Consider the following 26,934-nt stretch of genomic DNA (forward strand, 5'->3'; position numbering starts at 1 on the left):
TAAAAATGAGGTGAGGAGGAGTCTTATTTATTACATCTAGTCCAGAGCCAAGCATAACCCATGTATTTAGAAAGCTCTACAGTGATTCTGATGAGCCCTAAGGTCGAAAACCACTGATCTCCTAAGATAGATACCCATTTCTAAATGATGCAAAGGGTGGTTCAGTTTTAATATAAAGCTGAGACTGATTAGATGGCTAATGATATTTACATCATGATGAAAATCTAGCTCAATACAGCATCTTTCTGTGAAATGTGATGTGGTTACAATAAATGTTTTCCAATTGTGCATTTTAATTAAGTTGTATATAGATGAGCAGCTAAATTGATGTTTGCAGTAAAAAAAACAAATATAAGTCTGACAGGCAAATCATTCTGAGACATAAAATTTGGCAACAAAACAAACAAAAAAAAAGCAAAGCAAACAACTGTATAATATCAACTAGATATAACTTTTCTAGCTGCTTGGAACAGAATTATTTGTCTATATTGCCATTATCTCCGGATTGTTGCTGTATTTATTGAATATTGAAGGAGGGCATTGTGTGTAAGTCATCATTTCCTGGTAAGGGTGAGTTGCACTCTTTCCTTGTATATGACCCATTTATTGAAACTGACAGGCAACAATGAATTACATAACCATAATGGAATTCATGTATTAGTCAGAACATATCATTATAAATTAGCCACACTTTGAAAATTTAAACACCTTTAAGTCTAAGACACTACTTAATACGAAAACATTACTTAAAAATTTCAGTTACATTCCCTGTTTTAACAGCTGAGTTTAAGTAGTTTTTGTAAATATTGCCTTTTTATATTTCCCTTTCTTAATTGCACTCTCCTCTCAGATATTTTATTACTGGTTTAAATTCTGAACCGTTTTCCACAGACAAACAAAATAAGGGCTTGTTTAATTCAGTTAGGTTAGGCTCCTAAGTTTTTGCAGTTGTAAATTTGATTGTCATAATTCTAAACTATTTCCTATGTATTTCACAATGTGATTACAAAATTATGTTCTCATAATTTTTATGTGTTCCATTCAGCGTTTATAAAGAGGTATCTATTTAAAGAAATGTATGAAAGTATAATTGAATACATAGCTTGCTTTGTTCAATTGATTTTCCTTTAATTTAACATAATTGATATCACAAAATCTATACACATATACAAAAACCTATAAGTGAAATAAATCGATAAATGAAATTAATTGAAACATTTAGAGTTAAAAAGTGTCCCACATTCATCTAATCTTCCTACACACATAAAAACAGGTGATACAAATGCTCAGAGGGAAAACTTGTTCCAACTTTCCACCCAAGATCAACCTCATGTTCACATTGCTGAAATGAAGACAAATTACTGTATGATCTTGCTCACAGGCCATTAAGTGTGGTTAGATTTCTAGTCAAAATTACTAGAAGCTTGAACACCTCTTCAGATCTCCACTGATTTGTGTCTTGTTCCTTCCCTATAGACAGGTGGACTTGTATTTGCAAGTACAGTCTTGGCATTCATCAATGTAAAACAGTAGGGAAAAGATATAAAAGGTCACAATAACAACATAAGGAAATTCAACTGAGAGAAATTACTACTTGGAGATTCTAAAGAAAGCAGAGCACTATTTGAAAGCCTAACTTTCTAACAATACTCAATGCCCTGGCCAAATTTTGTTGCCTTTTAATTCAGTTCTTCAGAGAAAGACAATTCACTTAAATATGTTCCCAAAGTAGAAGCTTGCTGTGATGTGATATAATTGGCATTGAAAATAAAGTTGTTGTAGCATAATATTTTGAACTACTTATTCCTGGCAATAGTGAAACCCCTGGAGTCTCATTGTTAAAAATTCAAATTTTATATATTAATTGAAAGTCTTTAGGAAGGCAACTATATCATTAAAAACTGTGTATTTAGGTTTTAGATAATCCAAGGTAGGTGAACTGGAGCACACTGAAATGAGGATCTCAGAATCTTCTCTGGTGCCTTCTCACCTATGTAGTTCCTGCCTTCTTTGCATTCCATTGTCTGTTCCCTCCAGTACGTAGGAAATCAAAGACAGCACGAGGCTTGAGTGATAGGATTCTCATAGTAGATGCTTTTGTAAAAAAAAAAAAAATCTGTATTTTTTTCTAGTTCAACTAACCTCTTTCAAAGTAATGTGATTCATAGATTGCCTCTAACTGCAAACATCACTCTGCTCAGGCAGTTTCCTTCTGGCAACTTTCCCAGATCTTTGCACTCTTGATCCAGTGCCCACCTCTATTCTCTATACTGTTGCAATTATCATCCTATATTGCAATGATCATTTTGCTCATTTGTCTTCTTCCACTAGAGACTGAGCACCTTGAAGGAGTTGAGCACCTTATGTGTGTGCTTCTAGAACAGATATTTGGTTCAACCAACACTCAGTGAATGAACAATATAATATCAAAAAATTTGTGAAAAATATTCAGAAGCTAAGTTTGTTAAGTGCTCAGTTGGACTCTACTCTGTGGTAACATGTTAGGGTAACTGATACTGCAGCATTTCTGTTATGGGGCAACAGAGTTAATCTGATGGGTTTAATAAATAAAAGAATCACTTCGTCTGGTAGGATCAGAACTGTAGCTTAGGCTTCCTGATTGCCAGGCTGAGGCTCTTCCTAATCCATTAATACCCTGCTGTCCTTATGTATATGTGGAAGAAATTTCTGTATAATGTTTCCCAAATAATGTTTCTTTCACTGGATATATGACATGGTAGGAAGAGAGGTAAAAAATGCCAGCATATAATGTGTTTAAAAAACAAAATATGTTACTTGTATTTCTATTTTTGTAAATGTTATGCTTTAACATTTATTTGTCTTTGGAATGGAGTGATGATTATAGGAAATTCTGGGTAGAATGAGAACTTGTCTTAGTAATGAAAGAGAAAAATTACGGGATTGTTTTGTATGTTTTTATTATTCTCATGAAAAGTAAGAAATGGATGTACCAGGAAAACCCTTTGCTCATCTACTTCTATTCATAAGTGAAGCTTTCTTAAAATAAATGCTAGTCATAGCTGCATTTGTGAATGTTAACACAATTATCTCTGTGTTGTGTGAAATATGAGTGTATGCACCTGACTGTTTATGGCTAACTCCTGTGATTCCGAATAAAAAATATCTTTCTCAGGCTTCTCCCTCTGCATTTCCACTGCCTCTGCCTTGGTTCTAATTTATACAATCTTTTCAAATATAGATTTTTAGATTAAGAAAATAATGCTCACGCATTGCAAAAATAAAACTCATACAGAAATATTTAAAAGTATCTCTTCATGCTTAACCAACTATGCTTTACCACCCAAGCTGGCTTCATGGGCATATGACCTGGGCAGTCTTGCAGGGCCACATGCTTTGAATGGTCTTGGTCTTGGTCTTGTGCTTAGTTTATTGCTCTTCTGCTGTCTTGTTTCCCCCAAACTTCCATATTTATTGTAGATATGGGGATACATGTGCAAGTTTGCTGCATTAGTATATTGCATGATGCTGAGGTTTAGGATATGGATCCCGTCATGCAGATGGTGAGCACAGTACCCAATAGGTAATTTTTCCACCCACAGCCCCTCCCCTTCCTACCCAATAGTCTGTAGCATCTATTGTTCTTATGTTTATGTCCATGTGTGCTTAATGTTTAGCTCTCTCTTACAAGTGAGAAAATGCACTATTTGATTTTCTGTTTCTGTGTTAATTTGCTTAGAATTATGGCCTCCATAGCATTCATGTTTCTGCAAAGGACATAATTTTGTCCTTTTTATGGCTGTGTAGTATTCCGTGGTATGCATATATGTACTACATTTTCTTTATCCAGTTCACCATTGAAGGGCAAGTAGGTTGATTCCATGTCTTTGCTATTGTGAATAGCGTGGTGATGAACATAGGAGTGCATGTATCTTTTGGCAGAACAATTTATTTCCTTTGAGTATATACTCAGTAATGGGATTTCTGGGTCAAATGATAGTTCTGTTTTAAGTTCTTTGAGAAATCTCCAAACTGCTTTCCACAGTGGCTGAACTAATTTACGTTTCCACCAACAGTGTATAAGCATCCTTTTTACTCTGTAGCCTCTCCCACGTCTGTTGTGTTTTGACTTTTCAGTAATAGTCCTTCTGACTTGTGTGAAATGGTATCTTACTGTGTTTTTCTTTTAGGATTTCTACAGTTTGAGGTCTTACATTTAAATCTTTAATACATCTCAAAATATTTTTTGTAAGGTGAAAAGTAAGGGTCCAGTTTAATTCTTCTCCATATGTCTAGCCAGTTATCCCAGCACTATTTATCGAATAAAGAGCCTTTTGCCATTGCTTGCTTCTGCTGGCCTTGTTGAAGATCAGATGATTATAGATGTGCAGCTTTATCTCTGTGTTTTCTATTCTGTTCCATTTGTCTATGTGTCTGGTTTTGTATCACTACCATGCTGTTTTGGTTACTGCAGCTTTATAGTAGAATTTAAAGTTGGAGAGTTATGTCTCTGGCATAAGCTTTTTATTTATTTATTTTTTCTACTTAGGATTGCTTTGACTCTCAGGGATTTTTTGGTCCCATATGAATATTAGAAATGAAAAGTGACATTGGTAGTTTCATAGAGCATTGAATCTGTAACTTCTTTGGGCAGCATGGCCATTTTAACAATATTAATTATTCTGATCCATAAACATGTAAGTTTTTCCATTTATTTATGTCATCTCTGATTTTTTTCAGTAGTATTTTGAAGTTATACTCATAGAGATCTTTTACTACCTTGCTTAGCTGTATTCCTAGGTATTTAATTTTCTTTGTAGCTATTGTAAATAGGATTGTGTTCTTGATTTGACTCTCAGCCTGAACAATATTAGTGTACAGAAATGCTACTGGGTTTTGTACATTGATTTTGTATCCTACAACTTCACTAACATTGTTTATTAGTTCTAAGATCCTTTTGGCAGTCTCTAGGATTTTCTAGGTACAGAATCATCATTAACAAAGAGAAATAATTTGACCTTTTTTCCTATTTTGATGCCATTTATTTCTTTTTCTTGCCTGATTGCTCTGGCTAGGACTTCCAGTACTATGCTGAATAGGAGTGGTAAGAATAAATATTTGTTTTGTTCCAGTTCTCAAGGACAATAGTGCCAGTTTTTGCCCATTCAGTATGATGTTGGCTGTGGGTTTCTCATTGATGGCTCTTATTATTTTGAAATACATTCTTTTTATTGATGTTTAGTCTGTTGAGGGTTTTTATCATGAAGGAATGTTGAATGTTATCAAACGCTTTCTCTGTATTTATTGAGATGATTATGTGGCTTTTTGCTCTCATTTGTTTATGTGGTGAATCACATTTACTGATTTGCATACCTTGAACCAGATTTGCATCCCAGGAATAATGCCTATTTGATTGTAGTGTATTAATTTTTTGATGTCCTGCTGAAGTCAGTTTGCTAGTATTTGGTTGAGAATCTTTGCATCTATGTTCATCAGGCAAACTGGCCTGAAGTTTTCTTTTTTCACTGTGACTCTGACAGATTTTGGTATCAGGCTGATGCTAACTTCATAGAATGAGTTAGGGAAGAATCCCTTATCCTTGACTTTTTAGGATAGTTTCAGTAGTATTGCTACAAATTCCTTTTTGTACATCTGGTAGAATTTGGCTGTTAATCCATTTGGTTCAGGTCTTGTTTTGGTTGGTAGGTTTTTTATTAGTGATTCAATTTCAGAGCTCAATATTGGTCTATTCGAAGTTTTGATCTCTTCATTTGCAGTTTTGGGAGTCTGTGCGTTTTTAGGAATTTATCCATTTCCTCTAGATTTTCTAATTTGTGCACATAGAGTTGTTCATAGTATTTTCTGAGGATCTTTTGTATTTCCAGGGGATCAGTTGTAATATCATCTTTGTCATTGATGATTATACTTATTTTGCTCTCTCTTCTTTTGTTGATAATCTAGTTAGCAGTCTATCAGTCTTACTATCTTTTTGAAAAACCCACTTTTGCTTTCATTGATCTTTTTATGGATTTTTACATCTCTGTTTTGTTCTGTTCTTCTCTAACATTAGTTATTTATTTTCTCCTGCTAGATTTTGGGTTAGTTTGTTCTTTTTTTCCTAATTCCTTTAGGTGCAAAGTTAAATTGTTAATTTGAGATCTTTCTTACTTTTTGATGGTCAGTGTTATAAACATTCTTCTTAACACAGCCTTAGTTGCATTCCAGACATTTTGATAATTGAGTTCCTATTTTTATTAATTTCAAACAAATTTTAAATTTTATGCCTTAATTTCATTGTTCTCCCAAAAGTTATTCAGGAGAAAGTTGTTTAATATCCATAAATTTGGGTAGGTTTGAGAGATCTTCTTGATATTGATTTCTGTTTTAATTGTACTGTGGTGTGATAATGTGCTTGGTATGATTTCAATTTTTTTAATCTATTGAGATTTGCTTTATATTAAAACATGTGGTCAATCTTAGAATATGTTCCATGAGTAGATGAGAAGAATATATATTCTGTGGTTGTCGAGTGGAGTATTCTGTAGATGTTTATTAGGTCCAATTGGTCAAATGTTGATTTTAAGTCCAGAGTTTCTTTGCTAATTTGCTCCCTTAAAGATGTGTCTAATGCTGTCAGTGGTGTATTAAAGTCTCCCATTATTATTGTGTCTAAATCTGTTCATAGGCCAACAAAAACCTGTTTTATAAATCTGGGTGTTCCACTATTTGGTGTGTAAAGATTTAGGATAGTTAAATCTTCTTGTTGGATTTACCTTTTATTATTATATAATGCCTTTATTTATCCTTCTTAATTTTTATTGGTTCAAAATCTATTATATCTATTATAAAATAGCAACTCTTGCTCTTTTTTGTTTGTATGGTATACCTTTCTTCATCCCTTTACTTTGAGCCTGTGGGTGTTCTTACACCAAGAGGGGTATCTTGAAGACAACAATAGTTGGGTCTTATCTTTTTACCCAGATTGCTACTCTGTGCATTTTAAATATGTCATTTAGCCCATTTACATTCAGGGTCAGTATTGATACGTGAGATTTTGATCCTATCATCATGTTATTAGCTGGTCGTTATGTAGACTAGATTGTGTAGTTGCTTTATAGGGCCAGTGAGCTATATTCTTAAGTGTGTTTTTGTAGCAGCAGGTGCTGTTCTTTTGATCCATTTTTAGTTCTCCCTTAATGACCTCTTGTAATGCTGGTGGTCTATTTGAAACAAATTCCCTCAGTGTTTGCTTATCTAAGAAGGATTTTATTTCTCTTCCACTTATAAAGTTTATTTTGGTGGGATAGAAAATTCTTGGTTGGAATTTCTTTTCATGAAGGATGCTGCAAATAGGCCCCTAATTTCTTCTGGCTTATAGGGTTTCTGCTGAAAGGTCTGCTGCTAGCCTAATGGGGTTCCTTCTGTATGGGACATGGCCCTTCTCTCTAGCTGCCTTTAAGATTTTTTCTTTTGTAATGACCTTGGTGAATCTGTGTATATTCTTTGGGGATGGTCATCTCATATAGTATCTAGCTGGAGTTCTCTATATATTTTGAATGTGCATGTCAACCTCTTTCATGAGATTAGGAAAACTTTCATGAACTATATTATCATGTATTTTACAAGTTGTTTATTCTCTCTTTTCTCTCAGGAATGCCAATGACTTTCAGATTTGTTCTTTTTATATAATCTCATATTTCTTAGAGTTTTTGTTTAATTTTTTAAAAATTCTTTTTTCTTTATTTTTGTTTGACTGAGTTGATTCAAAGAACCAGTCTTTGAGTTATTTCCTCAGCCTGGTCTATATTGCTGTTAATACTTCAATTGTATTATTAAATCCTTACAGTGAAATTTTTCAAGCGTAGAAGTTCAATTTGAATCTTTCTTAAAATGGCTATTTTATCTTGAACCCTTGGATCATTTTCCTGGATTTCTTGGATTGAGTTTCAACTTTCTATTGAATTTTGATGAGCTTTTTTGACATCCATATTCTGAATTCTATGTCTATCATTTCAGTCATTTTATACTGTTAAGAATCATTGCTGTGAGCTAGTGGACTCATTTGAGGTAAGGGGACACTCTGGCTTTTAAATTGCCAGAGTTCTTGGGCTGATTTTTCATTATCTGGAAGGGTTGGTGCTCTTTTAACTGTGGTGTAAGTGGAGTATAGTCACTTGGCTTTATTTCTGGATGATTTCAAAGGACCACGGCTCTGTATAGCATCTTTATTTTTGGCTTTTTGTTTGTTTGTTTCTTTGTTTCATAGAGTGTTATATTAGCAAAATGCTTTCGGTGTTGCAGTTTGGGCTATGATCCAGTAGATGGCACATAAGAGTAATGGGTGCTGGGCCCTCACTCAGCCACAGGGCTCCTTTGTATTTACTCAAGTTTGTAGCCATGCTCTATCATATGGTTGGGAGCAAGATCACCTCCCCTCATTAGTTTTGCTCCTACACCTTAGAGGAGCCTCCTTTAATCACTGGCACTGTGTCTACATTTCTTTTGTTAGGTGTTCCAAGATGTGGGGCTCCCTGAACAGAGGCTAAGGCAAGGAGATAGGCCACATTCTTTCCAGCCTGGTCCTGTGGAGGGAGGCATGCCTTGTTTCTGTTCCAGCCCATGAAATCACACATCTCATCCTTCTCAGCGCTCTGAGAGTGTGTGGGTTTCTTTCCCACTTGAGTGCTGGCCACAGATCTTGGCTCAGCACTCTTGATTTGCACACTGCAGCCTTGGGCACCAGGATCAGCTAGTAACTCTGTCCTTTGGACCCTCGGAATTAGGTTCCAGGTGTGCTAGGGGAATCTAAAGTGCTCCCAGGTCATCAGGAACATAATCAGGTAGAACAAAGCATCCAGCTATGCAGTGGAGGCTGCTGTGCACATGCTCCTGCAGAGCAGCCAGGCAGAGTGGGCAGGAGGGCCTGCAGAACAGATGTGCTCCAGTTCTGTGGGAAAGTTGGACACATTTTCTTCTGGCCAGGCAGTAGGATGAGGCTAAAACTTCTTGGAGGGTACCTATAGCTAGGTTCCACCAGAGATATGCCATGCACTAAGGCCCCTGTTTCTGCACTGGCTGAAGTACCATCTCTGTCTACTCTCTAGATAGATTCCTCTGTCAGCTCAAACGTCCGTGGGGTATGTTGGCCCCACTGTAGCCAGGAACCCAGAAGTACACAGGAAGGGTGGGTAGTCCCATAGTTCCTTACTCACCCATTCACCAGCCCCAATTCAGGGGTGGGAGCTAGCCCCAGTGTTTGGATACCCTGAACAGGGTTACCGGCCTCCTCCCTCCTCAGTCTCAGCATTTGCGTTGCCATCTGCTCTTGGCATTTTCTCTCCAAAGATCTGTTCAAATGCTGGTTTACCTGAAACCTTGATCTCTGTCAGGCATTTGTTGGCTATGTCATTGGCCATCTTGTTCACCTTTTGTTCTACTGTTGTCTTGAAACTTACTAAATTTTGGACACAGGATCATGTATTTTTATTTTGCACCCTACTCCTCTCCCAATCCTCTCCATCTATGTAATTACTCTTAACTGTTTGTTACTTCAAGAAATTCTCTATGTAGGTAAACATGTTTGTATGTATGCACTGGTTTTTACATCAATGGGATTATTCTAGATATAATCTATAATTGCTTTGCCTCCTCAATTACGCATGTTGGAATTTTCCCATTAAACAGCCTCTGCCTCCCTAGCATCTATTTTTGTTTCCCCTAGAGAGTCTCCATAGTACTGGAGAGTCTCCATACTACTGGAGACTCTCTAGGGGAAATAAAATGAAATATAAAAGGGATGAACTTTCTAATTCTGGTTGTGCCACTTCTCTGTTAAAAATGGACAATGTTTCCCTTTTGCATATAGAATAAATTAGCATCTTGATAAATAAATCAGACTATGTAGTCCTGCTGGCAGTGTGCTGGCAAATTTGAGTTTCTGAGCATGCAAGTTCTGAAGGAAATTGCAATACTCTCTCTCATTAACAAGTATGAAAAATGATCTTTTTTTAACCACTACTTTGTAGGGTTACTAATAATCAGCCTAGAAATTAGTAAAAATAATGCAGTGGGCTGAACATTTATGTTTTCTCCAAATTGATATGTTGAAACTCTCATCTCCAATGTAATGCTATTAGGAGGTAGGGGTCTTTGGGAGGTAATTGTGTTTAGATAAGGTCATAACAGTAGAGAGTTCATGATGGGATTCATTTCCTTATAAGAAAAGTCAGAGACTGAAACACTTTTTCTTTCATTGCTGTGTGATGACAAAGCCAGAAGGCAGCCAACAGAAGCCGGAAAGAGGGCTATCCCAAGATTCTGACCATGCTGGCACCCTGATCGAGGACTCCATAACCTCCAGAACTGCGAGAAATAAGTGTCTGTTGTTTAAGCCACCCAGTCTATGGTATGTTATTAAAGCAGCTTGAGCTAAGACAGACAGGGAAGAGGCCCTTTCGCTTTTTACAAAGTTGATCAATCTACCACAGAGGGTTATTTTACAGATGAAGAAAATGAGCCTGAGAAACAAGACATGTCATATCCAAAGCCGCAGAATTTAGTGATGAAATTAAATGAACATCTACTGCTTTTCAGGTTAATAGACTGTGACAGCTTCTTGGAATTTTTGTGAACACTCTAAATTCTGAGGTCAGAATGGTATTCCGAGTTTAGAGAAGTCTGGCTGTGTGGCAGCAGCTATTGCCATTGCTCCTAGTGCAACATTTATAGTATATGGAGGCTGGATTATCCAAGTTGATGGTTTAAAATGCCTGTGGAGGGCCTGGTGCAGTGGTTTACGCCTGTAATCCCAGCACTTTGGGAGGGCGAGGCATGTTGATCATGAGGTCAGTAGTTTGAGACCAGCCTGGCCAACATAATGAAACCCTGCCTTTACTAAAAATACAAAAAATTAGCTAGGCGTGGTGGGGGGGGGCACCTGTAATCCCAGCTACTTGGGAGGCTGAGGCAAGAGAATCGCTTTAACCCAGGAGGTGGAAGTTGCTGTGAGCTGAGATAGCGCTATTGCACTCCAGCCCAGGCGACAGAGCAAGATTCCACCTCAAAATATATATACATATATATATGCCTGTGGAGTAGCCACTCCCATACATGTATGATCATCAGTGAATTAATCTCTCTGAGCTTTAATTATCTTAAGCAGAAAAAAGACATGATAATATCTACCTTAGCTATGATTAGGAATAAATACAATTTTATTCATTTACTCAACAAATATTTATTAAGTTACTATTCTGTGTCAAAAATTGTGCTCAACAATGAGATTAGGGCAGTGGATTAAACACACTCCCTGCCCTCATGAAGCTTACGATCTGGTGGGATTTAAAGTGTAAGAAAGTTAGCACAGTTTCTTACACAAAGTCAATGCTCAATTAACACTGAAATATAAGTTTCTAAATGATTTTCTTCTTTTTTAAAAAATAACTAACACTGCTGATTGATCTTTAGAGATATTCTCAATTATGAAAATTGGAACGTTTATACAGAAATCACCATGAAGATGTCCATCTTCCGCCCTGCCTCTTACCTCCTGTTACTCTTCTTTAACCATTTGCTAGTAGGAAATTGGCATAACTTCTGCCTAGTGCTTTTTTTCTATGTCTATTAAAGAGCTTTGTGAAAATCAGTTTTTGAAATATCTTGCTCATGTGTGAGAGCTAACAAACAGTGTATAAGGAAACATCCATCTAATAAAAAGCACTTTGAAAATCGGGTTAAGGATTACTTACTTGATGTTAACCAAGCATTTCAGTCTATGTGCCCATTTTGCATATCCGAGAGTTCTGCCAGATTCTACCTAGTCAGAGCATGCCTAGCAAGAAGACACTGCATGTCCCAGAAATCAGCTTAGAAGCCTCACTAAAGGAAAAATCAGGCTGGTGAGGTCCATGTGAGACCTGCCCAGGAATGTGAAAGAAGATCAGTAAGGTTAGTGTGTATAAACAATGCCATGCACTTGGAAAGCTCTAGAAGTGAGTCTTGCATGCAGGACCTCTTGATTTCCTGTGCTGAGCTGCAGATGTCTGTTTTCACAGCAGTGCCTGCCAGAGCTGCAGTTGACAAGGCCAGCTGCTCTCAACTGCCAACTGTCAGTTGACGTGGCAAGCTCCTACCAATTTGTGCTGAGAAAACAGCATGGAATCGGGTCAGCATAGGACACAACTTTAATATCCTCCATCTGTCACATAGACGTACTTGGAGAAAACTGAACGTTTGGAGCAGGAATTGTTGAGGCTATTCCATGATAACATCTATACATGATTCAAAAAACCAAACTGTATTCAGTTAGTCTTCCTCTGCTGTGAGACAGCAGGAACTGGCCTAGTAGACACAACTGTATGACTTTAAGTACTTCAGGTGGCATACATTAAAGGTTTCCCCCTCTAAATCCAGAACCTACCTTCCTTCCTCCCAGGCACTGCTGGAGTTGAGGCTTAGTGAGGACACCATATTGGCAGTTGTGAGGCTGCCAGGTTATTTCTCTCCAGTCACACGTCCTGTTGTCTGAACAGCTAAGGCAAGGCACAATCCACTGGCCTAGAATAGATGGCAAAACGTTTTTTGGTTCTGTTTCTACTGGTGAAATTATATTTTGCATGTAACTTTAAAATGCAGCTATGGCACACCATTACAGAAATTATAGTAAGACCATCCTTATCATTTAAATCTAGTGGAACAATGTAGGTATGGCTTCCTGCCAATCAAATAGAACAGCAATATTAAGTAATGATCTGGAATAGCACATTTCATGCAGAAATCAAGTATGAGCTCTGTTCCATGAAACCATATGCTTATTAAAAATCTAAGTACTACTCAATCATTACCTTATTTTTAAACAGTACATTGGGCACGTCAGTAGGACAAAAGCATTAATAGAAAGGGAGCCCCCCCAAATTGGCAGTTAGTCTCAAATATTTATTAGCCTAACACATGCATAGGTTCTAAGTTCAATCATATAATACATGTATTTCCTGCTCTCAAGAGATTTGAGACACAAGAGAACTACTTCAGTATGCTGATAATTTATTATTTTGAAGATTAGTGTTCTTCGATTTGATTGATGGCATTTTTGGTGTGAATCTCTTCACCTCTAACTGTTACCTGGATTTCTTCATCTGTTAGATGAGGTGTGTACTGTTCTCCTCACATGATTGGTATAAGGACGTAATGGAATAATGTATTTAAGGCACATTTGCAATCTTGTATTCATCTTTTGTTACTAACAGAGTTCTGACAGAAAGTAGGTCCAAAGTGTTAGCAAATGTTATAAAAATAAATATTCTCTATGCATTTAAGGTCTTTCCTGTTTTATTAATAAAATAATATTCATGAAAAACACTTTAGCTTTTAGTGTGAGTAGATACATTAGCAATGTGGTAGAAAAATGTTTTTAAAAATTTTTGTTTTTTTCTTGTTCATCTTTTCAGAAATTGAGTGTGAACATAGCACATCATATAAACAAATATGGAGTGGTTATTTCTCTCCCTGTTAGAGAACACATACAGTGACATCACTGACAATCACTCCCTTTATCCTAAATGTCTTGCTTATGTTACTAGTATAGGTTTACCCTTCAAAATATTGAGGAGCTAAATATCACCCAGATAGTTATTGAGTTAGAAAGGAAAAAAAATTAAAAACGTTTTCCATTCTGTCTCTGATTGGCCGTACTGCTAATAAAGGTATCTGGTATTATATGAATTTTAGTGGAAAGGGTTTCTATTTTTAGAAGATGAATATAGTGCATTTTATATTTATGACTTTAGGGATATTAGAATTGTGAATGTGTTTGTGTGTGGAAATAGTTATAAATAATAAAATATGAAAGGAGATATAGTTTATGACTCTTACTGATTGCCCACAGAAAGAGAAAGAAGTGTAGGTATATTAAGAGAGAGAAACTGGAAGACATAGAAAATAGGAGGGAAAGGAGATGAGAAAATTATGAATTCCAGAAAAGGCAAGAAATATACAATAACTTCGAGGGATATCAGTTAACTGGAAGACATTGTACCTTCAAAAGTAAAGCAGACTCATTTGTTCTTTTTACCATAATTTTTTCCTTTTCTTTGAGTTTTACATGTAATGAGAATTCCAGAAAACTGCCTTATTAAATTTCTATTACTAATTACTTTCTACACAATTTCAGGAATGATAAATTAACCTTTTTGTCTCCATATACATATGACTGTTTAAAAGGATTTAAGTTTAATATATTAAGTACTCTATTGAAGTGTTAGGTGTTATTGGTTTAAAAATATCCTAATATATTTTTTAAATAGTTAACATTTTCCAATACTTCCCAGATGCTAGGAGTGGTCTAAAAACTTTAATACATCAACATATTTAAACATCAACAATCCTATTATCATCTCCTTAACCAGGGCTCAGAAACTTCTCTGAGATCCTCTAGTTAGTAGGTGGCAGAGCTAGGATTTGAGCAGGCAGTCAGTTCCAGAGTCCATGCTCTTAACTATAATGCTAAACTTAAAAATTTATAATCAGGTTAGAAGGTTATAATTTATATGTAATATGGAATAATCATAGAATAATAACAACACATAATGGAGTAAAAATATCTGTGTGGTAATGAAAGAGTTCGGGCTTTGGAGATCATGCACACCTGAGTTCTATCTCCAGCTAGCCTGGCAGACCTCAACATTGACTACCTGTTAGAGTTACTTGGAAAGCTTTTAAAAATTCCACCACCTAGATTGTACCCCAGAATGATTGAACCAGAATCAATGGGGATGGAGCTCAGGCATCAGTATTTTTTTAATGCTTCTTTGGTGATTCCAGTATGCTGCCAAGGTTGAAACCCACTATTTAAATTGTTCAAATTACTTAACATTTTCATGATTAAATTTAGTTCTCTATAAGAGAAATATGTATAACACCTGCCATAGTGCCTAATACCTAAGAGTCAGCATATATATTTTACGTATTTTCCCATCTCTACTCTCAGAAAGTCACAATTGTTCAAAATAGAGAAAGAGTCATGGAGGTCAGAGTTTGAAAGGGTCCATGAAGCAGATAAAATGTGAACAGGTCTTTAAGGACAGATAAGATTTGGAGAGGTGGAAGGAATGGCACTTTAGGTACAGTGAAGAGATGGGCCTGACAGGAGTGAGACTGAAGAACTACTGCATATATTGGAGAAAGAGAGGGTCTGACATATGAAAGATGTTTCTGAAGTTTCCGGTTGTAGAGAACGGCAGTACTGCTAAAAGAAACAACACAGAAAATTAAGAAGAGATGCTGGTTTTTGAATGGCAAAATAAAGATTATCCTCCTCAAAAGTGCTTATTTTTCCATTCAATTCTCTTTTATAATTTTTTTCATTCAGAATATATCTTGCTTTCTCATTCTAATTTTGTTCTGGCAAGCATGGTTTGTCATTAATAATTAAGCTCCTTCACATCTTTGATGTAGACACAGCCTAAAGTTTAATCTCTGCTGATGAATTTCTCAAGCAAACCTCCTTAGATAAATGATAGAGAGGTTCACGTTGAGTGGCTGTGTAGCGTCTCACTGGATGGAGTTAGAGGAGGCCTTAGAGTAGGTCCTTTCTCCCTCCCCTCCCACTCACCTCTTTTTTTTTTTTTTTTTTTAACAGAAGAGGCAATCTGAGGCCCAAAGAGTTAAATAACAGAAGTGGGATCATGCTGTTAATGACAGGGCAGGCCCAGAACTGAGGTCCCTAAGTCTTCAATTTGCCTATCCTTTTATCATATTAGGCTAGGTCAGCACAAAATAATCAGTGGAAAATAAAATATGCCCCCACAGCCACTTTGGTAGCACTTATAGGAAAACTCACAAACTGATTGTTATAATGAATTTATTTTAAAAAGCTGAATTTACTTAGCGAGTTTCTGTGTTGACAGAGACTATGTTTAAGCAAAGATTGTTAATTTTCTTTCTAATAGGACAATGATATGTTGAGGGTATAAATGTGTCTCTGCTAATGAGATTACATTTAATAATCTTTTGAAGGACTAAGTTTTCATCAGATCTCTGAGAATCTCAGAGCATATGCATCCCATCCCTACTCCAGGCACTCCCTCTACCCTTCAACATTGCTTATAGTTAATTTTGTATAAACTGAAGCCCACTTTGGCCACTTGCTTCCAAGGATGAAGAAACAAGTGGCTACTTGCGTGTGCAAAGATTCAAATATGGGTACAATTAGTTTCTGGGCATGAAATCTCATGCACATAAAAAGGAAGCCTGATTGGGCCTCTGAAAACTTGGCCCCAGTGGTTCATACTACTCTATATTTACACAATCATAACTCTGCATTTTTGCATTGGTTAACAATTCCTTTTATTTACTGTGAGTTAAATACTGCTTGAAATAGGCATCTGTATAACATCTGCAAAGCTGGTGCTCTTGACATTTTAAATAATACCAGCTCTTTACTAAAATTGTCCAAAAAAGTACCATAAATTCTATGTTATATATTTGAACACTGAATGAATCAAAGCTGTGATTTCTGAAGTAAAGCATGACATATGTTTTAGGAAACAACATTCTGAGGAATGAAATTGTCTTTTGGGAGAAGTCATTTGATTTATAATTACAGCTCTATATTTAATGCAAGTTAGATTTCAGCCATTTCAGTGAATCAGACTGAATGATACAATGGAGGGAAAAAGTTCAATTCTGATTTAGAGTCGAGGTGAGATATGAAGTTATGTAAATGTTAGCACTAATTCCTGACCCTATAATGTTATAATACAAAGCAATTTTATTTAAGAATAAAAAATACATCTGTATTTTCAATATTACTGTTAAAGTATAAGTTATCATATTTCCTTGCTAATAAAGGATAGGATAAAATTTTTTTCATTTACATATCATAAAATGCAATCTGAAATGTTTTCCCTAAAGTTTATTCTCATTCAATGACCACTGCAGAAATTTTTATTTTATCTAATTAGAATAATTATTTTTTCTTTTTTAAGCAACAGATTTAATTCTAGGTTGTCTCTTACAGTTAAATCATTTACTAAAAGGTACAAATAAATTTAAGAATAAAAAACACATTCAAATGTTTAATGACTGATGTTACTGAAAACGATATCTTGCAATCAATATATAGGCAAAGTGAAAAAAAATCCAGTTTTGCCAAATAACTGTAATGTGCTTTTACAATAAGATTTTCAAACCGATCTATCTTTAGCCATTAAAACTAAATCCAGAGCTCCTAAATAAACTTTCTCCTAATTTTATCTACTAAAACAGTTTCTTTCAATAGAAAGGAATCCTGCTACTAAGGAAGGAAATCATCTCTGGCAGCAAATAATACATTCCTGCAACTGCTATCCTGACCTCACTGGTTAGTTTTTGAGTCTTTGGGCCTTCTGGAGCTTAGGGATGGAGCAGTTGGTTGTTGTGATTGTGCCCTGGTTGCTCATGATCTTCTGTGGATGGGAGGAAGATTTGGATCTTGGTTTTAGGTCAGTAGTCACTTTAAAATCACATATAATATATTGGAAGATGGATAAGGGACAGTCTCTTCTCTGGAGAAGCCTATAATCTAGGAAAGCCATCAGTAAAAACATATTGCTCATGCACCCTTGATGTATTAATGAGTATACTACAATATATATGTACAGATATTCCTATATTTTATCCATTATAAAACATACAAAGAAAAAAGATCAGGTAAAATATAAATGCATATATATTTTAATCTTTACTGGCTTCATCCTATGAATGGCCCTGTGCCACTGCCTCATTTTCCTGGGGAACATCATTTCATTTTGGAGACTAAGTGAGAAACATGTAAATACTTAACAGAATGTGGTAAGTGCTATTGTAAAGGTGTGCCCAGGATGAACTGGGAAGAAGCTAAGCTGGGAATCTGGGGGTGAAAAAAAGGCTTCCTGGAGAGGACTTCCATCATTAGAAGTTGGGCAAAGATGGGAAGAGGACTTGTAGGTATAGGGAACAGTGTGGACAAAAACCTGGAGTTCTAATGAGGCATTATCAACATAAAGAGAAGCAAAGAGTCTGGGAGGAAGCTGGAAATATAGAAACAGGTCAGATTATGGAGGCTTAAAATTGTCAGGCTAAGGAGCATGGACTTGATTTGTGAGTCAGTTTGGGGCCTTCTCTAAGGGGGCCTAGCTCCTCAAGTACCAGAAGGCCACTGTTCTATGACAGGCTCACCTGCAATGTCCAGGCACAAAGCCCAACATAAATTAGTGTACATTTAGTGAACACAACAAGCTGCCACTTCTTGAAGAATCCAAGTAATGTACCTTGGCCTTTTTGTTGAAGAACTTTTGCCTTGGTGCAGTAGGAGGAATAGAATTGTTTTATGATTTCTCATAAATTGTCATCTGATAAAAAATATTTAATTGGACATATCAGTGTCTCCTTTGTATGGAAGAGCATATATCTCATTTAGCAGAGAATCACAAATCACACCACCTGACACACCATAATGGGTAAATCCCTCTCTATTCCCTGACTGTAATTTATTATTTAGAACACATGTTCAAGAATGGGGACATGCCCACATTTGTTAACTCTGCGTGCCAAATTGCAATTTGTCCTGCCCATTTGGGAAACTCATTTCCCATTCGAGCTGTGGTGTGAAGTTCACGGCAAGGGTAGAAAAGCTCCTGAGTGTTTTTTCAGACTTTTTAGATGAAGAGAGACTTAGGGTCAGGAGGACAGAGCAGTAACCAGGGAAGCATGGAGAAGATGCTCGCTGTTCCTCTAATGGTTTTCAAGGCATTTTTAGCTCCAACTTTGGCTTGACCCCACCATCTCCACTGAAAGAAGATTGCTGAGGAAGGAGAGAAATACGGGATGTTGAGCATGGAACCAAAGAAGTATCTCATTCCAGATCTGCCCAGTGCTTAGGCAGGATTTAACACAGTAATTAAATTTGATGTCACAATTTTCCTGCCTCTATAAATGGCCAATATATGAGGGACACTAGTGATCATGGCCCCCAATATTTTTTTTTTTCATGAAAAGGAATAATTTAAAACTGAACTTGTATACTTTGCAGTTCTTTGGTTCATACCAGATATTTATTATCTAACTACTATGTACAAATTATGTTGCCAAGTGAATTAGTATAATGCAAGCAAGTCAGGCTCTCTGCCCTCATGAAGCTGACATCCTGGGGAAACTGACATTAAGCAATTAATTAGATACTTAGTCATTTAAATAATTGTGGTAACTGCTATGGAAGAAAAGTACTGAGAGCTGTGAACTATATAATAAGGAAGGCTCTCTAGCAAAAGTAATGTTTGAGCTAAGATTTGTAGATGAATATGGATTAACTAGGCATAGAGGGGAGAAGAAAAGAACTAATTAATCCAAGTATATCAAATATTAAAATAATGCACTTACATTAATTATATGTTTATAGTTCATAGTCAATAAAAATTAACACCCTTGTTTATTTTTTGTAAAAGGATAGTTTAAATAAGCATATGCTTATCTATACTAAGGTATTCCTTTTTTAGAGAAGGGATATCCAATGTGATAGTCACCTTTCATGTCCCCAGATGGACATCTTTTTAGTTCAGACTGTAAAATGGCTTCAATGTAGTCGGAAGAAATAGGCTGTAGCCCACAGGTTTCCTCTGGGTGAATCAGCAAACCACAATCCTGCAATAAATAATAGATATTAGTTGTCATATTAATTAACCTGACTCATAATAAAATCCAAAAAAATAAGATTTTCTGTGCCAAATAACCTTTATGGATAAAAGAGAGGAAATATTCTTTATCTTTCTCATGCTGACTTATCAAAACTGTTGTTGTTTGTGCTAAAAAGTAGATCACAATTTAATCTTTATTTTGACATTGATATTTATGTCATTGTTCTGCCAATCAATAAATGAATACGAGTTTTAATTTAAAAATGTATCTCTGACACAAGAGCAAAAAAACAAACACCACATGTTCTCACTTATAAATGGGTGTTGAATAATGAGAACACATGGAAACAGGGAGGGGAACATCACACACTGGGGCCTGTTGGGGGATGAGGGGCTAGGGAAGGGATAGCAGGGGGTGAGGAGATTGGGGAGGGATAACATTAGGAGAAATATCTAATGTAGATGATGGGGGGATGGATGCAGCAAACCACCATGGCACGTGTATACCTATGTAACAAACCTGCATGATCTGCACATGTACCCCAGAACTTGAAGTATAATAATAAAAAAATTATATATATATATATATATCTCAATGTCAACTCATTAAAAACAAAACAAACTATAATAGAGGACAATATAGCAAGTGGAAAAAGACAGCTAATGTGAGAAGGGAAATAGGAACTCTTTGGAGAGAATTTAACAGATGAATTTCATTTTAACAAACTTTTATTACAAATTCATGATATGCCAGAAGTGAAATCAGAGGCATGTATTTTATTCAAAGCACATTCTTATATTTACAACATTGGGTAACATTTCATTGCACTGAATATCATTATAGAGGCATGTACTATACTAAGCAATGCTTTCAATAGTCTGACAGATGTAGTACAGAAGCATAGTGTATTGCCTCCCTGAAACTTCTCTTTTTCTCCTTCCTCTGCCCCATCCATGGAGCTGCACCTACAGGCTGGACCACTCTCATCCTCTCTTAGCTTATTCCGCAAAGCTATTGGCCCAGTACCTGTCCTATTTCCTTCTATCCTTCCTCACCTGGTTCCGCTGCCACTCTTCTCAGTGGGTTCTCTCAGTCTATCACAATTTAGGACATGGTAAAATCCTATCATCTCTGTTGGGATTTCTTTCCCCCTAATTTTGCATGAAGACATCTTCTTATATTTAAGGTCTCAGCAAGGTCAATCTTCCTGAAACTCCAGCACGATTTTGTCTCCCTACTTTTGTTCATGTCAGTACCCCATTTGTTTCCTTTATGCTCTTCAGCGTTTGATAATTGTTTGTTTGTTTGTTATTTGTAGGGGTCTCTTCTACTAGTCTGAATGTGCCATGGGAACAAATAATTATTTCACTCACATATAGAATCAGTACTTATTATACAGCAAACAATAAACATTTGCTGAATAAAAAGTTCGACTATATTGTGTCCCTTTTTATATTAGAAATTCTCAACAATGGAGAGAAACAGTGAGTTTGATTTGTTCCTTGCTGTGTAACTCTGCATCTAATCAGCAACTTATGGTTACATTCTCTCATATCCTCTGCTATCCTAACCTCAGATTCCTAGATCTCATACAAAATGTCCAGGATATTAAGGAGCAAGAGGGATGGCGGTGGTGAGTGAACTTAAAATCTTGATTTGTATACTTATTTTAATTTCTTAATTCATGACTGAATGTGGAGTTTAAGATACTGATTAAAATTAGAAATATGATTTGCATTAAAATGCTCATTATAATAAAGCAATAAAAATACAAAGTTTATTATAATGTGGGGAGATCTAGTCTGAATAAACATCTATGAGTGATACTTGTCAGTATACACGTGTATGGGTGTGATATCTATCCAACCAGTTATTTTTGGTGGAGACTGGATCTTTTATAAGGCCAGAAAAAAGTGTCACGATTCATCTTGCAAAATATGTTTATATCACATGTTAGAGAGAACAATGAAAAACAATTAACATTATACACTGCTGATGGGAGTGCAAATTAGTTCAGTTGCTTTGGAAGGCAGTTTATAATAAAATAAAAAGTGCAGAGGCTCTGCAACCCTGGAGCCAGATTTCTCTGAGTCTACTCTAGAAAAATATAAGGGCATATGTGTAAGAAAGTATCCAAAAGTTACAGAACAACTCAAGCAATCTGAAACACACACATGTACATGTATGTTCACTCAATCAAAAACATACTAAATGCTGATTTTGTGGGAACAGGTATGTCTCTGTTAAGAGAATAAAAGGAAATCTGGATGATGGTAGTTACCAGTAGAATGTCTTCCTGGATTGAGTGGATGTCAAGGAGGCTTTAGCTCTATCTAGAATGCTTTACTTTTTATTTAGAGAGAATGCTATTTTTATTTAGTTTGAAATGTTATAAACAACTGTCACCACCTCAGCTGGAGACTTGGCTGTTCCTTCATTCTAGGAGGTACAGTGTTAGATGTTACTTTTAAATGCAAAGTATTTATCTGCCTATAGCTTTATATGCTATAACGTCACCTAAACTTAGGCACTTCAGACTGAGATATTGTGTTCAATTTATTGATAAAAGTATATATACCCATGCAAATAATGTTGAAACATTTTTTAAAGTTTGGATTTAGATTAAACTTTGCCTGAAAATTCTTGTTCGAGATTTCTGTGGGGTGTGTGTGTGTGTGTGTGTGTGTGATCATGTGCCACTACTCATCCAGAGGGCATGAGAAACAGAGTCTAGATCACAGATGCCAAAGTCCTAACTAGTGTCTTCTGTTGAAGCTCTACATGTAATTGGCAAGTATCTATCAATCAGAAAGATGTATTGCTTCTTGTGTGCTGAGGACTTGTCCTGGGCAGGTGACCACTCCTGCTACCTAGAACCTCATGTTGAAATTTCAAGTCATACCCTTTTCTCTGCAGTTTAGTCCAAAGAGTATTCTATGACATTCTGTGCTTCCTACTCAATTTCCCCTTAGTGTTAATCTTGGTTTGTAGTTTACATATCCTAAGCCTTTCCATTAAAGTGTTCACTACTTTGGAGAGCCAGGGCAGCCCACTGGAGTGAAGGTTAATCATCTTCTGAGCTGTGGCCAAACAATGTTACCCTGAAAGTTGAATAAAACAAACCATATGATCAAATGCAGACTCAAGTCCAGAGACTGGTTTACAGAGCTGAGGGAGTTAAGAGAAGAAAAGGTGGTATCAATACAGCAGGGTAGGCTTAGTGTACATTCTATGGAATAAGATAAGGGTGAGATACGTATAAAAGAGCATTACTGTGCTGGGAGTTTCACTTGTGAATTTTAGTTCTAGCTGTGTCATGAACTGGCTGTGTGACACTGAGTAAGTCCCTTGATCTAGATTACTCATTACAAAATGGCGAAGGCTGCAGAAAGAAGGCAAAGAATTGCATTAGGTGAGCTCAAGTCTAGACACCGATTGCCTTAGGTGCCTACACCTCATCCATTCTCCTTTCTTCCTTTTAGCAGAAAAAACCTTTTTTGTTGGAATAATGTGCCCAGTATTAAAACAACAACATTTTCCCAGTCTCTCTAGTTAAAAGAAGTCAGGAGACATAGTTCTAGCCAAAGAAATGTAAGTGAACACCAGCTAGGGAGTTCTGGAAAATTTTTACTTTCCTGATGCCACTTTTTCTTTATCACTCTGTTTCCTCTTTCTGCTTGGAATATGAATGTGAGCAGCCGTCTTGTGACCACAAGGCAACCATGGGCAGAAAAACTAGAATGAGACTAGGACATAGGTGATGCTGTGGGGCTACCTCCACCCTTTTTCCTATGAAAGAAAAACAAACTCCTATTTGGTCAAGCCACTAGAGAAATGTAAGATGCAGCCAAACTTCTCTATTCCTCAAAGAGGCTATGAAACTTATAATTTAAAGGCCACATGAATCCTTTTGAGTATTTCTTTAGATCTTGAAAGTGATTAATCACAGTAATAACATTTTAAAAAGTCTTAAAAGGAAAATTCTCATTAGTGCCTCTCATTTCTTTCTTCACTGGGATGATTAGCAATTTGGTCAGGTTTAGGCATATTGAATACATTAGTTATTAAAAACAAAGAACTTTTTTTTTTTGAGACGGAGTCTTGCTCTGTCGTCCAGGCTGGAGTGCAGTGGCGCCATCATGGCTCACTGCAGTCTCGAACTGCCAGGCTCAAGCAGTCCTCCCATCTCAGCTTCCCAAGTAGCTGGGACTATAGGCACTTGCCACTGTGCCCGGCTAACGGCTCTTTTTTAGTTCTAAATGTCATCTCTTGGAGCCACAGATCTACAGACACAGAAAATGTAGTATTTAGCAGAGTTGCTTAAAACAGTATTAGCTCCAGAAATCTTCACACACTGAGAGTGAATCATTTTGTTGGAGACTTCAAAAGGAAGCTCCAAACTCCAGCGTAGATTGTCATAGTTCTCAATTAAATGCAACAATGTACTTAACAGGAATTTTCTTGTTCATAGGTGTGGAAAGTAAATAGGTTTAGTACATAATTTAAAACATATACTAAACTTTTCGTAAGTTGCTAGAGTGACTAATAGAAATCATTATGATGCTTTTGGTTTTTCCTCCTGCCTGATCAGTTTCTCATTATTAATTCCCCTGGACGCCCATTTCATTCCTTACAGAATTGTTTGTCCACAAAAGAATGAGTAATGTTTCTCATATTAAATGTGATATTGGTATATTTTTAAGCAATACCAAATTGGACAATTGAAGCTGATCAGTGTCTTAAATCTTACCCGCTTTTATTGACGCCATGGATTATGCCTCTAATATGAAAAAATTCTTTCCTTCTCTGGCTAAACAATTTTAAATGCCCACCAATTTTAAAATTTAAAATATACACATACTCCCTCCAGCACCCAGCTCCTTCCAAAGAGATCCATTTCCTCCCTTTTCCCTGGGTTGCTGCCATTTCCAGTAAGTTAGTAATGATCTCCCAAAATGTGATGATTCTGGCATGGCCAACTCCCTCCAGAAAGGCAGAGTTCCCTTCCTGACTAGAGCTGTTCCTTTCCCCTGAGAGTTGATATTCCTGGGGAGATAACTTCACTCTTGGCCCACCTGAAGTAAGATTTATTTGAGATCTCGTGATGTATTTTCCCCAGTGTTCTGCTAAATGCTGATCAAAGGCATCTGCTGGTGCTCTTGAGCCCAAACACTTACTAAATCTAAGGCCATGTGAAACCTGGACACCAGCAGATCCCACCACATCTCATATCTTTAGCACTCTCATGCATGGGCCAAAATGCAAGGCCTGCTATTCATCTCTCCTCTAAACCAATTTCACTGATCCTCTGCTACTCCCATCTGTGGTAAGTAAACTCTTCTACAATCTCAAAGGCTTCACACAATGTACCTTCCATCTCCTCACCTTCCCAGAAACCCAGGCCTGCACAGGTGGAACAGGTGAGCAGGAGTGAAAAGAAAACTTTCCCTGCGGCTTTGTGGAAAAAGGCAACTTGCCTTCTTTATCTGTAGCCATCTCCAGGGAAGGCCTCCTACATAGTCAGGAAGTTTACTTCCTCTTATCTTCCAACTGCCTCTTTCAGAACATCATTCCATTGTGTTACCTGCTGCTGTGGCTCATTTCATCTGGCTCCTTCCTTGTGGCTGTCTTCTATCAATATCTTAATTATGCTTCCACATACCAATGGGACATCTTAGTCATTGCCATTCTCTCCATTTCACAATTTGGTATCAAACATCTATGTGGATTCATTCTGTTTCATTCAACAATAATTTTGGTCAAATACTAGAATGTTTTATTCAAGCCAGAGATGCCCTACCTGTAATCTTAAATTCAATTCCTTTTCTCCAAATAAAACATACTTTTCCTCTACCTTATTCCTGCCTCTTCTGCTGTCACGCAGAACTTCTATTCCCATGATCATAATTCTTTCAATTTGTGTCTACACTGCTCATTTCTATCCCTAAACAATCTACATCTTCCTTTTTTTATTTTACCAAAGGTGCACAGCAACTCTCCAACCCTGGAACAATCCAATCTATCTCCATCCAAGGCTCTATATACCAGTCAGTGACACTGGCAAAAATCACACAAATGTAAAGATAAATGCCAGAAACATTTCCTGATGGTGTCTCAGTACTGCCTGGAAATTTTTGTTCTGTTATCCTCGTTGGAACACTTCCCCATTCTTTACGAAGGCTACTTCAAACCTTCATCATGCTCCTGAAGTTCCCTCATTTCTACATCTCTGTTGGTCTCATGAGACAAACTTGTCTCCTAATATATAAAAAGTTAGAACCAATTTAACAGTAATTTGCTCAAATTCTTGCTACCTGCCAATAAGACAATCATGCTCAGGTGTCTCTTCTTATGTTGTGATACAGTAAACCTTCTTTCATCTGTGAAAATTTGCTTCCTTCATTCATACACTGTTTTCTACTTCCAGAAATGCCCACCTCTTGCTTTTGCTAAGTTAGCCTTATTACCAAATACCAACTTCTTTGAAGATTCTTTCTGTTGCCCAGGCCTTAAGGTCTGGCCTTCTCTAGAATCATGCCCTTAGTGCTGTTACTTTGCATTCTGGGAGATATCATTCATCTTCATGGCATAACCACAACTTGAATGATTATGACTCCCAAACTGGATCCCTGTCTAGGCCACTCACAGGGCTTCCAGACACACAGTCATCTGCTTCCTGGACATCTCCTTTGGATGTCTCAGAAGTACCTCAATTTCAATTTAACTATGACAGATACCATAGGTTGAGTCAAAACCCATTCTGATCTTACTTTTTCTTATTTTGCTCTCCTAGAGAGAGCACTAATAACATGCCTTCCCTGTTTATCTTACAGCCAAAAGTGGCCACTGACACATTTCTGGTCAGTGAAATATAAGTATAAACTTGGAGGGAATTGCAGAGAAAGCCTATGCTTTTCTGGTATAGAGGCTGTTCCTTTTTCCTCTCGCTCTTCTTCCCTGCTTGTGGAACAGGAAATTGATAGCTGGAAGAACAACAACTATCTTAAATTATGGAGGAAAGGCCAAAAACTTTGTGGAGACTTTAGTGCTGACATCCTTGATCTTCTGAAACCATTTTGATCTGTGCTGACATTCTTGATCTTCTGAAACCATTTTGATATGTGCTGATGTTCTTGATCTGCTGTAAATGTCTACTTCTGGACTTTTTGTTGTATTAGAAGAAAATATCTCTTATTTGCTTAAGCTACTATTAGTCAGGTTTGCTGTTACTCACCAAACAGCTGAAATTGAACTTAAAAAATCATTCCAAAATCTGATCCATCCCCAATAACCTCAATACTGTTGAGC

General features: G+C 36.7%; 1 protein-coding gene across 1 annotated transcript in view; it reads right to left on the reverse strand.

The window, feature by feature from the left end:
- The window catches only part of CPED1 (cadherin like and PC-esterase domain containing 1), a 306,287-nt gene that overhangs the window by 40,959 nt on the left and 238,394 nt on the right, over positions 1-26,934 (reverse strand). Inside the window, exons 18-19 of the mRNA XM_032276171.1 lie at positions 19,515-19,632; positions 12,398-12,534 (exon numbers count right to left, since the gene is read on the reverse strand). Of these exons, the coding sequence (XP_032132062.1) occupies positions 12,398-12,534; positions 19,515-19,632 (255 nt within the window). The remainder of the gene's footprint in view (positions 1-12,397; positions 12,535-19,514; positions 19,633-26,934) is intronic.

This window comes from Sapajus apella, unplaced genomic scaffold (assembly GCF_009761245.1).
Source record: "Sapajus apella isolate SASKATOON/1434 unplaced genomic scaffold, GSC_monkey_1.0 scaffold7, whole genome shotgun sequence".
Lineage (NCBI taxonomy): Eukaryota > Metazoa > Chordata > Mammalia > Primates > Cebidae > Sapajus > Sapajus apella.